This window comes from Halictus rubicundus, chromosome 3 (assembly GCF_050948215.1).
Source record: "Halictus rubicundus isolate RS-2024b chromosome 3, iyHalRubi1_principal, whole genome shotgun sequence".
Taxonomy (NCBI): Eukaryota; Metazoa; Arthropoda; class Insecta; order Hymenoptera; family Halictidae; genus Halictus; species Halictus rubicundus.
Window position 1 is genome coordinate 4095258 of NC_135151.1, and position 14960 is coordinate 4110217.

Genomic DNA, 14960 nt, shown 5'->3' on the forward strand with positions numbered 1-14960 from the left:
TATTATTTCCTTTTTTTATGTTAACTCGTTGTTTATTTAGTATATATTGAATTATATATAATAAATCTTTATTATCAATAATAAAGGCTCACCATATAAAACGCCATTTCTCAGTACTGAGTGTATACTGCAAGATTTAGATACTCTTTCTTAGTCAGTATTTGTTAGTCAATGGAAAGAAAGCTACAAAGCGTTACTGCTTGATTTCTCTACACAGACGTGTCGCACACGCGTACATTCGTATTCAAACACAGATGAAGATCGTAAGCTCTATTCCGTGAGTAGTGGAATATCTTGAACTATCGAGCTCTTAGGTGGTTTTGTAGTATACAACAGAGAACTGTCATATCGCCGTATATGACTTTTACTTTTGATAGAACCATGTTTGTATAATCACTCGTGTTTGTTATAAGTATTACCTGCGACAATTCCGTGTGACAACTATCTCCTGCTTGAAATATTAATATCTCGCTTTTGTCTCGTTCTTTTCAATGATCATCTACAATATTGAGGTTAGACTTCAGACCGCAATGTGAAGTATATGTACACACGTACCTAATAATTTCTATAAAAATACTAAAATGTAAATCACGATTTAGAGTACAGTGACATTTGGTGACACGATTGTCACGATGTTCGTGATATAGAAAAAGTATCGCGAACGGATTTTCTTACGAATATTATAGAAATCATTGTTTTTTAGTATGGTAGAAGACAAAAAATATGAAATTGACAGCCGAATCGAGTGTGATGGACACAGAGGTACATTGAAATATGTTGGTCCTGTCGGAAGCACAAAAGGTCAGTGGCTCGGTATCGACTGGGATGATCCTACTCGTGGTAAACATAATGGCACATACGAAGGAGTACAATATTTCAAAGCCAGGTAAAGCAAATGCGTAATTTTCTGCAGCAATTGAATCGATATAATATTTTTATAATACGTATGTTTTACGATAGGCATCCTACGTCAGGCTCGTTCATACGGCCTGGTAAAGCTAAATTTGGAATCTCTTGCCCACATGCTATAAAGATTCGTTACGGTCTCATCAACGATGAGTTAGCGGGTATCGACAGAGACAAGTTAATGAGCTTACAGAAGGAAATTAATGCTCCCTTCCTGGAACTCGTTGGTTTCTCCAAAGTAAATAGGAAACAAAGTAAATTCGACCAGTTGAAAATAATATGGCTCAGAGATCAATATGTCAGCGATGCTGGTAATCCTGCTGAACTAGAAGAGTTATGTTCAAATTTGGAAGAGTTAGATATATCTAGAAATTTAATTAACAGTTGGAGAATTGTAGCAGACATTTGTTGTCAACTTCATTCTCTTACTCGCCTGAATGTCAGGTAAATTAGTTAAATTTAGTATTAGTCACGTTTCTCATTGTTCTTCATTTACTATTCTTTTTAGTGAAAATTACTTACCCATTGAAGAAGATATAGAATCGCTGAGTACCTCGTTTTCAATGGTTGAAAATTTAAACATGGCAAGAATGAATTACAACTGGTTTGATATTCAACAATGTATGTGTATGTTTCCATCTATCCAAGAAGTCTCGATTTCTTTTAATACTGTCAGCATTATGCAAAAACCACTAGAAGATGAAAACTTAATGAAAATACTTAGACTAACGCTTGAAGGAAATTTGATATCCAATTGGGATGATGTTCTCAAATTGGGTTCACTTCCACGGTAACGTTTCATAATTTTTGATTAACGATACTTAATGGAAGATCTTTCCTTAACCAGTTTCATTTTACAGCTTAGAATACCTCAATTTAAATTTAAATAAGATAGACGAAATAAGATTTCCATCTATTGAACCGACAGCAAAAACTTCAGCCTTTCCAGTTTTGCGACAACTACATCTATCGCAAAATAACATATCGGAGGTATATATTCTTATTATATAAATGTACAAATTGCAAAGGAGTATTTATTATTGAAATTTTCAGTGGCGATCTGTATCGGAATTAGAAAAACTTAATAATTTAGAAGATCTGAAATTTAGGGAAAATCCAATTTTGAAAGATCAAAATTTGGAGACTGCACGTCAGCTAATAATAGCAAGAATCTCAAAACTGAAAATTTTAAATGGCACTGAAATAGCACATGGCGAAAGACGAGGCGCGGAATACGATTATTTGAAGTTGCATTTACCAAAATGGATGGAAACTGAAAATAATTCGGAAAAAAGAAAAGAATTCGTAATTGAGCATCCTCGATATCCGTTATTGGTTGCAAGTATGTAAAAATAATAACATACCATTTTCAACCGTGTCTAAATTAATTGTCATACGTTATTTATATCATTTCTAGAAGGTGGAATTTCTGACATCCCATCGGCTAAACCAAAAGTTGAAATGGTTTCTAATGTTATCACGGTAGAATTTTTATGTCCAGGCCATCCGAATCAGCCTAGAGGAATTAAAAGGAAACTTTTAAAAGATATGGAAGTTCAGAAAGTGATTGGGCTTGCACAGAGACTTTTCAGGACCGGAGGAAAAATACCTACTCTCTCATTTATACAACACAATGTGAGTGCAATTACGCTTATCTGCAAGAAATTTGTAAGACAGAATTTTTTAATTATTTTGCAGTTATCTAAAGATGAAATTCCTTTGGATAAACTACTTCAGGAACTGAGCTACTACTCAATACAAGACGGGGATCAAGTTCTCGTGAGGTGGTGATACAAAATAAATTGTTTATAGATGTAATTGTATTTTGTACACTGTTAAAATTTCACCACCATACTTTGTTATTAAACTTTTTTAATGGCACAAGTATATTTTCTGAATTTTTAATGGCACAAGTATAATTTACCAACTGTTACCCACTACTAATAAATACGTATTTCTTTAATTTCGGAAGATTGTATATTATCGAAGGAAATAATTTGCATTACGATATTTATGAAAAGATATTTATATTCTATACTCGTTATAATACAAATGGTATGTAAAGTACAAATTATTGTATATCTTTACATATTACGTGTCATCGTCTTTGTCCAAAAAATGAGACAAATAATTTATTACAAACACAATACTAAGTATTTAATTTTGTTGTGCCTGCTGTTCAATCTTACTGTATTCCTCCTTTTCGAGTTGTTCTCGCGTTAACAATGATAATCCTAATTGATTCTCACGCGTGAACGGTTGCGCCATTTGTCGTAACCATCGTTTACTGATCTGGAAATGATATTGAAATGATAGTTTCAAAATTCGAATTAGGAGCAAGAGTTAAATCTTACCTGTACAGCTTCTTCAGTGGACAAGTTACACAAACCATCATTTAAATGTTCCTGTATCCATTTTGGTAATTTACTTCGTTTATCTATTCTTGAGAATCTCTATAATTAAATGAAAGAAAATGATTGCTAATTAAATTAGTATATTTTATAATAATTAATCATTACCTTGTCTGCAAACACCATTATACCATAATCAGTTTTTCCTCTAATTGCACGCCCCACACATTGTGCTGCGTGTCTCATGGCATCAAAAGTTAAAAAATCGTTTTCTCTGATCTGAAAAAGACCACAGGAATATTTTTGGTAAACTTATTATATTTTACCATTTATATTAATACACAAATACTTACCTGGAACTGATCACGGAGATATTCGAGACGTGCTTTTAAAATACGCGATTGTGTATATACATAAGGAATTCCGAACATAAGAACAGCTCTTCCTAAATGGTGATCGAAATCTACACCTTCAGATACTTTGCCGCGAGCAACCGAAAGAAGAACAGCTCCTCTTCCACTTTCACAAGCCTTTATATAATTAATTAGTGCCAAACTTGTTTCCGCAGAGTCTTGAGTTTCGATAAATAATAACTTATGCCTCTGCAGTTGATCTACAACACCTTGATCGTACCTAGAAAAGAATGTATAGTATAAAAATATAATCTAAACGAAATAATTTCATTAATACGTACCATGCAGCTACTACAGATTCCATGTACAAATACGAGGTGAAGAAGCAAACTAAACCGTCAGGTACAGTGGCTGCAAACTCAACTAATAATTGACCATAATTTCTGATAACAGCAACGTCTTCCCTGGTTTCATATTTGGATGAGATTGCTACTTGATCATTACCTTTCGCTACGATCTAGTGTTAAAAGAAATTTTCTTGTTTTAGTAATAATAAGAGCTGTGCGAGAACCCGAAAATGTCGGGTCGAGATGGGACGAGAATTTTATTCGGGATCGCGATGGACTTTCGAGAATATTTGAGACTCCTGAGCATATTAGGGTTCTCGAATATTCTTAGGAATTCCATATTCGAGAATCCCGAAATTTTCGAGAACCCGACTCGTCTTGACCCAATGCCTTCCCGACTTGTGGTGATTCTTTAATCAATAATAATACGATTATTGATTGATAATAGACTGTTAGTAAACTCACCATAGGCAGAAGACACGGTCTAGCCAACGTCATTGTAAAAGATGACATTATGACTGGATGGAAATTCAATATTTTGGGATACATGTCCAAAGGAGACAGTGTTCCCGATGTGATTACTACAGATTGAAACCTATCAAATATAGGCTTCATTGCGATAGACGAGTCCACACAACTGAATTGAAGAATTGGGTTTAAAACAGTGGGTGTTTTATCATCATAAGGTTCTACAATAATAGTAAACCCTTTTGTGTATGTTGAAACTAGAGTTGCAAGATGGGTAACCAGGATTATTGGTGAAAAATCAGTTAAGTCGCCTATTTCCATGGTCCGCAACAAAGTCGCCAATCGTTCGGCGCAAAATCTCAATGGCTTTCGTTCTATCGAAACTTTTGATTGTACATCTCTCAAGAATGCAGCAGGTGATTCTTGCACCACGTGCTGCACACGCAAACGTGTTTTCAGGTATTCCACAAACCGTTTTAGAAAACTAACGAAATGTTCGGCATTTCTTATATTACCAGGAACCACCTCTGAAACAATACAACAGATTAATTAAAATTATAACTGTTTTTATCATTTATGGTAATAAAAATATACCGTGTAGAACTTCATCCGGTAAAATAGGATTAGATAAAATAATATCAGTTTCTCTTGCAACCTGTGCATCTCTCAATCCTTCTACTAATCTATCATATTCTTCCTTCAATTTGTTTACATCGTCTTCTCTCATTCTATAAAATTCATAATAATAAATTAGTGATTATTGTAGGTAGTGGCAATACTATGAGAATTGACTCACTCTGCTACTGTCTTTTCAAGGAGCTGTATATTAGCAGAACTTTTCTCCAATGATCTTCTATTTATCTTTACACTCATTGAATCGATGCATACGTTATCTATAATGAATTAAGAGATTAGAATTCTCTTCACTTTAATTTAACATTAGATTTACAGAGTAAAAGTGACCATTCTAAATCACTGCATAAAAATAATGAGAATGTGTCTATCTAAATTTTTAGCCATTTTTTTGTTCTAATATATACCCAAAGAAATAAATTTGTTGACTAATTCCTCATGAATGCATGATTTCGTAATAATATAACAAACATGAAATATACCTATATTGTGGGCTTCATCAAAAACCACAACAGAAGATTTACTCAATTCTTTTGATACAATTTCAGCGATTTTGGGATCCAGCAAATAATGATAACTGTACACCACAATTTGAGCATGTAACATCTGAAATAATATACAAGTATTAATGCTTCAGCTACTATGAAAATTTAGAGCCCATCTTTCAGATGCTTACTGTAAACCTTGCAAGGAAATATGGGCACCAATTACGGTCCCTTCCATATTGTTTCAAGTCATCAATTGAGTATATTCCAGATGGTACAATCTGCTCTTTGCCTTCTATGTCAAATCCCTCGTAGAAATTACAGATAGGAGTAGACTCATCGTAATTATGCCTTTCACGAATGTACGATGCTGTGAGAGAATGGCAACGTCCGTCAACTATTTTACCTTCGCGTTCTCTGCTCACCTATTTGAAATAAGTTATTTTAATGCATTTCGTTGCACGCTTAAAATTATAAACAAAAGAGAACTAGAAATAACAGGAAATTACCTCTGGGTGGATACACATATTTTTTCGAGAGCTAAGCACTAAGCCAACGATCTTAGGTTTACTTTCAGTTTCTTTCTCATAATAGTCTATAAGCTTCTTTAACTCTTCTATGACTTTCTCTATTTCTGGCACAGTACGGGAGCAATAAATTAATTTTGTAACATCCAGTGGATGTTCCAACATGTAAGCTACAATTAACGACAACAGAGTGATTGTTTTGCCAGTGCCTGAAGGCATTTCCAGCAAACAGTGGCCCTACATTATAAATAAAATCATTATAAACGTGTTGGAAACATTGTCAACAATTCTGTAATATAAAAATACGTGTAAAACAAATACTTTTGCATCCAGGCCACGTTTGAGCTCGAGCATATACGCATATTGCTCTGGATAAATGTAATCATAAGGAAAATATACTAGTAACCCATCGACGCTGATTCTGTAAACATAAACAGGTTGTAAGATTGTTGCTCTCGGGATACTTGAGAATGTTAATAAATGAGTGTTCTTATTTACTTCATATTTCTGTATCTTTTATTACATAAATATAAGTCTTATATAGTGTAATGTCATTTATTCATTGATATAACGACAGCAATATTTTCAAATATTCAACGTTAGGTTACAGCTTCAACATTACTCGATAGCGGCACGGAACTATCGATGGTCCTATTGATAATTATCGACGATCATCGTTGTCGAAAACTATCGATAATTTATTGACACTATCGATAGTTACGTAGACGCATCAATCCCAGTTTTGTGTACTGACAGAAACGTATTGTGATTCTAAAATAATATTTTTTCTTATGCATTGACATACAAAGAAAATAAATATTGTTCGGAAAAAATAAATATATAAATGAAAAGTGATATTTGTTTAAATAAGTGTTTGAATTGTGTCTTGATATATAATCGATTCGCAAGTATCGATACAACCGCACTCGATAGTGATGTCTCAACCGGAAGTCGATGTTTGAAACCTCGATAATTTCCGTGAACGTTTGGCGTCCGACACACACGTGCATGGAGAGTTAAAGTAATAATTGAATTAAGAATAGACATTTCGTTATTTTTAATAAGAAATGGGAAAGCCAGGTAATTATTATTTGACATCATACTGAATGGTTTATTCGTTTCAATAGTTGAGAAAAAAAATTATACATATTGGTCACGCGTTTCGGTAACCTTGTATGTAAATAATTATTTCGGTCTTTTCTTAATAAGATGTATGTATACTATATTTATCACATCTACATATTTATTTTTCTGTAATAAATCATTTTCTATCGAAATACGTAAAGTATTCAGTCAGGTAAATATTGATATTCACATTTTTAGATAGATTTACATATCTTAACCTAGCATAACGTGTACTTGTTTCGGAAAAGATAAAAAGTACATTTATATATACTGTACAGAAATCTGTAGAAATTATATATTAATTATAATTGTAACCAAAAATTATGCAATAAATGGATACATTGAATTAGACAGAAAATTATTTATGTACTGTTTATTTAATCACAGGATTTTCTCCGGGTGGAGGCGGAGGAGGTGGCGGATTTAGAGGTAGCAGAGGTGGTGGAGGACGAGGAGGCGGAGGAGGATTTAGAGGTAGAGGCGGAGCTGGAGGGGGAGGAGGATTTAGAGGAAGAGGTGGAGGTGGAGGTGGCGGAGGCAGAGGAGGTGGCACACCGCGTGGGCGTGGCGGTCGTGGTGGAGGCAGAGGAGGACGTGGAGGAGGAGGAGGTTTCAAAGGTGGCAAAACTGTGGTCATAGAGCCACATCGTCACGAAGGAGTTTTCATAGCTAGGGGGAAAGAGGATGCATTAGTCACATTAAATTTAGTACCAGGTTCAGAAGTATATGGTGAAAAGAGGATTAGTGTTGAGGTATAATACAATAGCAATTCATATAATTCAATTCTCCAAGTATATTTAGAAGTATAATAATTGAATGAATGTTTGGGAGAAAGGCATATGCTATACATTTTCTGAAATGGACTTCTCCATGCAAGAAGAGCTAATGTGACGTACAAATTACTTTGGGAAAGCTTTTAGTGCCCAACAATGGCACTAGAGGTTCTATATTGTAGAATATTACATTAGCTTTCATTACTATATGGAGCAAGAAATTGTTTTTACGTCTTGTTTTACAAAATGTAACATATAACCTTTTACTGGACACCCATTCAATCATCTAACCAATTATAATAAAATTTTTTATATTAACATTGCAGGCGGACAATGCAGAAAAAATTGAGTACAGAGTGTGGAATCCATTTAGATCAAAGTTGGCTGCTGCCATACTTGGTGGTGTAGATCAAATTCACATGCCACCAGGAAGCAAAGTATTATACCTAGGTGCTGCATCTGGGACTACAGTATCGCATGTAGCAGATATTGTTGGTCCAGTAAGTGTACACACAGTTCATTGCAATAAAAAAATATATATATTTCATTATTAGACTGTGGATTTTATGTAAAAATGAGTAGGTGAAACTGACATCAGATGAATTTAATATTGCTAGTATATTATTTACAATCTATCAAAGTTATTAAGAGTAGCAATCATCTTTTATGTAACTTCCCTTTCTTGTAATTGATGCAGACAATGTTTATTTTGCAGAAAGATCCACAGTCTATTCGTTATGCATACAATGTTTATTTTGCAGAAAGATCCACAGTCTATTCGTTATGCATACATTAGAGCCAGTTTAGCGAATTATTACCAAATTGGTGTCGAAGTTATGCTATAACAATTACATACTCGTTTTTCATTGTGCAAGATTCTTCTTGTCTTGCTCGAAAAAGGCGCGTGTACAAATGTTATAAATTTGATCCCAATTTACTTGCATTCCACAGTATGCAAACATTTTGAATGTATATTTTATGTTTTCAGGAAGGACTGGTGTACGCAGTAGAATTTTCGCACAGATCCGGTAGAGATCTCCTAAACGTTGCTAAGAAACGGACGAATATCATTCCAATAATCGAAGATGCTAGGCACCCACATAAGTATAGAATGCTCGTTGGAATGGTTGACACGATATTCGCCGATGTTGCACAACCTGACCAAGCTAGAATAGTGGCTTTAAATGCGCAGTACTTCCTTAAAAACGGAGGTCACTTTGTTATTTCTATTAAGGCAAGTCCATCAGTAAATAATCTTAAAACAGGCGATTAATAGAGAACTCGAAAGTGTCGGGTCGGGACGGGTTCTCGAAAATTTCGAAATCCCACATTCGGGTTCTCTAGTGATTCATCTATTGCAATGTCATGCTCATATTTTATTTCTTTTTGCAGGCGAGCTGTATAGACTCCACGGCTCAACCTGAAGCAGTATTCGCCGCTGAAGTGAAGAAGCTGGTCTCCGACAAATTGAAACCGCAGGAGCAAATCACATTAGAACCGTACGAGAGAGATCACGCCGTGGTGGTGGGTGTCTTCAGGCCGCCTCCGAAAAAAGCCACTTAAAACACCTTCTATATGTATATATGTATCATCTAATTTTTAAGATCATTTTGATTGACCATTATTCCCCTAGAATGTATGCAATATCTTTTGACTGGTTGACTGCAAATAATGTTTTTCAAAGATTTCGTGAAACCCACGGGAACGTAGATTGAAATGATTTTGTAATATATAATGTAAAGTTAGACGACTATTGTGCAGGTATTCGGAGCTGTTCTCGATAAATGCAATTTAATTCATGCTTGTACCTGTGAACTCGGTACATCGGAATGAATGTACATGTACGATTGTTTAATACAAAGTTTATATTTTAAATATCTCGAAAGACCATTTTCACTTATACTTTCATAACGAAATAAAAAGAAACGAAAATTATTTGGTAACCCTGGTTCAATTGTATTTTTAAACTATGCATTATATCCGAAAGCTTTCAAACAAATGACAACGAACGCAATGTTCAACGTACGGTAGTTTCACGCGAGCTCGTTAAAATGATGCGTCAAAATCACGTGTAGATTAACCAAACGGAACAAACCGTTTCGGGAACACATAATCATTATGATCTTGTTACATTGGCATTGAGCATCATTGGCATCAAAATGTCGCGCTTATTGAACACGTCCAAAACCGGTAAGATCTCGCGATCAACCGGACGAGCAGTGGTTAATTGTCGACTGCAATTAACCATTCATTTACAGCGATCGACGAGAACCGAAAATCCTCAAAAATACTGAAATCTAAAAAATCGGTCAGCGGCACGGGACGTAAATCCTCATCAAACATAGTAACCGAAGATCGTTTAATGGGGGGCGCGGACTTGGCGGAAACTACGGAAGAAAGTTCATCTATTATAACAGAAAAAGTTGAAGAATCCTCAGTCACTGTGGAGCGGAGAGAGGAGGAGAAAGATGTCTCGCAAATTGAGAAACCCGCGACTACTGGCGGACCGTGCTGTTCTTGTATCGCACAGATGCCAGGATGTGTCGGGTATGGAATTCATGTTGCTCTAGGAATATTATAGAGCAGTGACGTGGGCAACCGGTGGGCCGCGGGCCACACTTGGTCCTGCGGCCCGCCGCGCCGTGATCATAACTTCTAAACTAATTAATTTTCGACATAAGTACCCCAATGCTTTATTTAAAGAGATTTCTTTAAAAAAAGAGATTCCATAACAAAAATTGTAGTCACATTTACGTTTTATTGAATGAAAGCTTCTATGAAAATTTTCATTAACATTTTTATTGTTAGCTGAACACTGAGTCACTTTTGCTGGAAATATTTTCACAACATATTATCTAATAAGAAAAAATAATAGATCCACTTTTGGCCCACTGCAGTCAGCGGGTTGCTCATCACTGTTATGGAGGATCGTTTATTAAATCATTCTGTAAGCTCGTTTTTAACATATTGTCTACCGGAGATTATTCCATAATTTTTTCAAGTTTGTGGTCCGTTGAGGATTTTTGAACACGTTGAATGCCGCCCTTTTTGTGCGTTTCACACAAGTTTTGTTCATCATAGAAACGATCAGCATTATTATTCACTTTACATTACAATCTAGTTAATTTCAGTATTAATAAATTGGTAATTCAGTGGCATTCAATAGCCTCTTCAGTAGCAATAGCAATTTCCATCACGAACCAAGAAACCACCACTATAGTAATTTAATTTAATAATTTCGTTTGTGATTGTTATGTAAAAGAGGATTCTTAAGCTTCCTCTTGGTACAGCATAGTTAAAATTCCTTTACTGTTAACACTAGGTTTACGGGACGCGTTCTAATATTTTTAATTTACGATTATTGAGACTGTAAAGATGCATTATTACAAAAAAAAAAAAAAACGAAAAATTTGAATAAACACATTCTCGTTATTTTGATAAAATAATGTGAAATAGTCACTTTCAATGCCCCGTAAGCCTAGTGTTAGAAATTCCTACGCTTCCGGTAGGTAAAGTGTTAAGACCGATTTTGCAAATAGAGAACCATCTAAATTGTCTTTGGATTTAGAGACAAGAAGATAGACGAAATGATCGACCTCGTGGAGCAGAACTTGCAAGAAGCTGGTAAAGCATTGGCCACCTTAGGCGAGAACTTTGAACACGATTCAAAGGTTGAACCCCGCACGCAAGTAGAAACGTCATAAAATTGGGAGGACTTGTTGGGGGAGTGTTTAGAGAGGGTACAAGGACTATAAAGACGCTTTGTAACGTTTACCGATACTCTGTCTCGAGGTGTAAGATATTATAAAGCGAGTTGAAAGTACCAATTTCACGATTACTGATCGTTCCGAACGATTCGACTCTTTTACCAATTTTTAAGTCTGTACACGAAACGTAGGCGCGTCGAAGGACCTGATTTATCGAGGATCGTTCGGTCCCAAGAAATTCTAATTTGTTATTGTCCACGTAAAAGCTGATGTTCGTCGACATACTCGGTCGGATACAGCAGTGGACCGCTATAGTGGAGAAGAAGTTAGACGATTGCAGGAAGGCGCTCGAGTTGATGCGCAGAGAATTATTGGCGAGGCTCTGCGAGATTGAGAACTTGAAGAAGAAGCTGGCGGAATGCGAGGAGGAGAAGCTGAGGCGCGAGGTGGAATACGAGACTCTTTTCACTATGTTTCTCGCTCTAAAATGATTCATACCAGACTCCATTTTATGTAGAAATGATAATTAAATTGTGGACTTTATGCGCCCATTAACAATCGAGTGGGGGGAATTTAAAACAGTCGACAAAGTTTGAAAGAACTTGCAGAAAGGATCGAGGATTTTTGTTTTATATAAAACTCCACAGTCTGATAATTGTAAAGACCGGTTGAAGGTTTACGATCACTGAATTGATAAAAACTGGGATAAGCTTGTTAAAAGGCTTTTCAAGTTTCTAACTTAAGTTAATACTTAGAAGGAGCCAGTAGTACAGCAAGTGCAGCAAGTGCAGCAAGTGCAGCAAGTGGAACACGTGCCGGAACCAGTGGAACCAGTCGTCGAGGAACAGCCCGAGAAAGTGGAGAAAGTGGAGGAAATTGTCGAACATCCCTCGCAAGAGGTGGTACAAACTCCGAAGGCTGTGGAGATCATTTGCACGGATGCGGCTATTCAAGCGATGATGAAGGACAAGGACAGAATAAGACGAGAGCTCGAGGTACAGAACGATGCTTGTAAATACGACCACGTCTCCACATTAAGATATAAATTTTCATTGATTCCGTTATACAGCTCGAAGCGGAAATAGCACGGCTGAAGAAAGAAAACCAGCGTATCATTAAAGAACGCGCCGAATACGAGAATGCTATACAAAGAGCGCTGTTGCGAGGCGTTTCCTGTTTGAATGTTGAAGCTTTAAGGGTGCTGAAATCTCCGCCGATTCCGTGTTGCACCCCTTGCAGCCCTTGTCCTCCTGGCAACGCGTTCGTAAAAATATTTATTCGTCTTTTTAAGGTCTTCCAAACGAGCGCTGCAATTATTTATTTAACTATTTTATGTTGCCAACAGGAGTGTATATTCATCCGAATTTTTAACTATTTTTAAATAGTATATACCCAAGGAAATAAATTCTTTACAATAATCGCAAATTAAAAATATTGGAACCGGCCATTTTGACCTTGTGTTAATTACACCGACGTACAAAGTAATTTCGTAGAACGCCGCGAACGTGTTTCATCAGAAATTTCGTAACAATGTCGGTCAGTCTTTCTTCCTGCGTTTTTTATTGCAGCCGGCCAGTCGTGCAATCGATAATATTTCCATTCGCGACCAAGCGATACGCAATTTCTTCGCTCTATTGCCTCGAGATATCAATGAGTCATCTTTTCGGAATTAAGAATAGCGTGTAGCTTCTGCAAACCCACCGCTAACTGGCACGGGACCTTGCCACGTTCTTGCAATCAGCCTTTCAAAATTGTAGCCATAGCTCTGTAGATTGGTCACCTCTGTACTCTAGGTCGAGGTCAATCGTACCCATTCTAACCCGCGTTGAATGTTAAAAAATAAGTTCACGGTCAATCGTCTGTATGTTGCCTGTGCTCTTTGCCGATCGATTCTGGGAAGTTGTGATCGAACAAAAAAATGTTTAAAATAATATAAAGAAATAAAATAGAATAACTTCTAACTTCTTTGAGATAGGAAGAAATGTTTTAGACAAAAGTTATTTGGCTTCGACGGGCCCATTACGTGGTGCACACAATTTTCTTCGGGTGGAGATGCTTAGGAAATTTGAAGGTCAACTTAGTTTTTTTTTTTAAACGGAACCACATATTTTTGAAGACCCACGATTGTAGCCCTCTACGAAACAATTTCAACGATGTAGTCATTCAAGGTCGTTCAAGGTCATTTAAGGTCATAAACGTAAAAAAGGATGAAAAATATAAATTCACTTTGAATGCTTACGTAACTGGGTATTTTCAACTGTATTAATGAGATCAGAAAATGTAAACAGAGTGCTTCAATCCGAGATAATCTGCAACAAAACTAAATAAATTCAACCGTGCCATTTTCATACGGCAATGCATACCAATCACTTTTAATGGTTGATAGGTTCGATTTAAATGGTTTTGGCTCATGTGAGTTTCGTTTTCAGGGAACGAACTGTGTGCAAAAGGGACGTTCCGAGTGGAATGTCGAAAAATGTCAGCCAACGATATAGCAGCGGAAAATGTGTCCGAGAGCCCAGCGTCGTCAAACGGCCTTGCGGCAGCCCATGTTGTTCCTCAAACAGGAACCGGAAAACACCATCCGCCAACAGCATGGTCTTCCTTCTTCATCAGGGAGACGCTGAAAACCTCTGCGTCACGGATGCTCCGCCTCCACGAGTCTGCGGCCAGCCTATTATGAAGAAGATCGAGGTACCACCTTGCCCGAGGTTCTGATCGGGGCTTTCCCAAAGGACAATCGACCCTTCCATCACGGAACCGGAAACGTTCCTGAAGAAGCTGTTCTTTTCGATAGACGCGCGACGGGTACACTGTTAGTACATATGTTTGCAAAACTTTGGCTTTTATGGCTTCATTTTCTCTTTGCTCAGCCATTTTTAAATTTGCGATCTTTACGCGAGTTTTTTTTTCCAGCGAGGGAAGCTTCCCAGATGAGTAATTACTAATTAGTTTAAAAAAATAACGATTGGTAGTGTTCTACATATTGTAATGATTGAAGCGAGTTGTTGTCAGTATGGCGTTAAAAATCCTTGCACTCCGAAGGTTTAAAATGTACTCCAAAAGACAGTTGCGTGATTGATACTAATTTCAAACAATTTTGCTTCCTAGACTGCAGTCTTTTGTGCGAAATAAAAATTTATTCAATTGCAAGATACTAGAGCCAAATAAATATTAATCTCTTCCTTTAATAATTTCAATAAATTGATCTTAAATTCTTTCAATTCTACCACTGTTCTAGATTTCTCCTAAGTAGTTTTATCATTACAGTATAAAATCTGCTAT

At 36.3% G+C, this 14960-nt stretch overlaps 3 protein-coding genes across 5 annotated transcripts; 2 read left to right on the top strand and 1 right to left on the bottom strand.

The window, feature by feature from the left end:
• Nucleotides 1-144: 144 nt before the first annotated feature.
• On the top strand, nt 145-2795 carry LOC143352428 (tubulin-specific chaperone E-like). 3 transcript variants are annotated; one of them, XM_076784901.1, is made up of 8 exons: nt 145-277; nt 704-886; nt 961-1350; nt 1415-1696; nt 1767-1896; nt 1960-2248; nt 2324-2541; nt 2605-2795. In XM_076784901.1, the coding sequence occupies exons 1-8, from the start codon at nt 255-257 to the stop codon at nt 2695-2697; spliced, it is 1608 nt and encodes a 535-aa protein (XP_076641016.1). In that variant the 5' UTR covers nt 145-254; the 3' UTR covers nt 2698-2795. The 3 variants fall into 3 exon arrangements, with proteins under 3 accessions (XP_076641016.1, XP_076641019.1, XP_076641018.1); XM_076784904.1 differs by lacking the exon at nt 145-277 and adding an exon at nt 284-583; XM_076784903.1 differs by lacking the exon at nt 145-277 and adding an exon at nt 284-512.
• Nucleotides 2796-2900: 105 nt separating this feature from the next.
• Nucleotides 2901-6701, bottom strand: Xpd (general transcription and DNA repair factor IIH helicase subunit XPD). The gene is made up of 13 exons (XM_076784900.1): nt 6569-6701; nt 6392-6491; nt 6053-6307; nt 5735-5968; nt 5541-5664; nt 5222-5318; nt 5020-5153; nt 4423-4952; nt 3952-4127; nt 3611-3890; nt 3426-3536; nt 3261-3359; nt 2901-3198 (listed from the first exon to the last, which is right to left on the bottom strand). The coding sequence occupies exons 1-13, from the start codon at nt 6571-6573 to the stop codon at nt 3064-3066; spliced, it is 2280 nt and encodes a 759-aa protein (XP_076641015.1). The 5' UTR covers nt 6574-6701; the 3' UTR covers nt 2901-3063.
• A 313-nt stretch (nt 6702-7014) lies between these two features.
• Nucleotides 7015-9911, top strand: Fib (rRNA 2'-O-methyltransferase fibrillarin). The gene is made up of 5 exons (XM_076784569.1): nt 7015-7150; nt 7583-7947; nt 8295-8468; nt 8957-9202; nt 9361-9911. Exons 1-5 carry the CDS (start codon nt 7138-7140, stop codon nt 9529-9531), a joined length of 969 nt encoding a protein of 322 aa, XP_076640684.1. The 5' UTR covers nt 7015-7137; the 3' UTR covers nt 9532-9911.
• Nucleotides 9912-14960: the final 5049 nt, after the last annotated feature.

Coding starts and splice junctions, on each gene's coding strand:
- LOC143352428 (XM_076784901.1), top strand. CDS start 255: ATGAAGATCGTAAGCTCTATTCC. Junction 1,897..1,959: donor CGCAAAATAACATATCGGAG/GTATATATTCTT, acceptor TGAAATTTTCAG/TGGCGATCTGTATCGGAATT. Junction 2,249..2,323: donor ATATCCGTTATTGGTTGCAA/GTATGTAAAAAT, acceptor TATCATTTCTAG/AAGGTGGAATTTCTGACATC.
- Xpd (XM_076784900.1), bottom strand. Junction 4,128..4,422: donor GACCGTGTCTTCTGCCTATG/GTGAGTTTACTA, acceptor TTTTAACACTAG/ATCGTAGCGAAAGGTAATGA. Junction 3,537..3,610: donor ATCTCCGTGATCAGTTCCAG/GTAAGTATTTGT, acceptor GGTCTTTTTCAG/ATCAGAGAAAACGATTTTTT.
- Fib (XM_076784569.1), top strand. Junction 7,948..8,294: donor AAAAGAGGATTAGTGTTGAG/GTATAATACAAT, acceptor TTAACATTGCAG/GCGGACAATGCAGAAAAAAT. Junction 9,203..9,360: donor ACTTTGTTATTTCTATTAAG/GCAAGTCCATCA, acceptor TTCTTTTTGCAG/GCGAGCTGTATAGACTCCAC.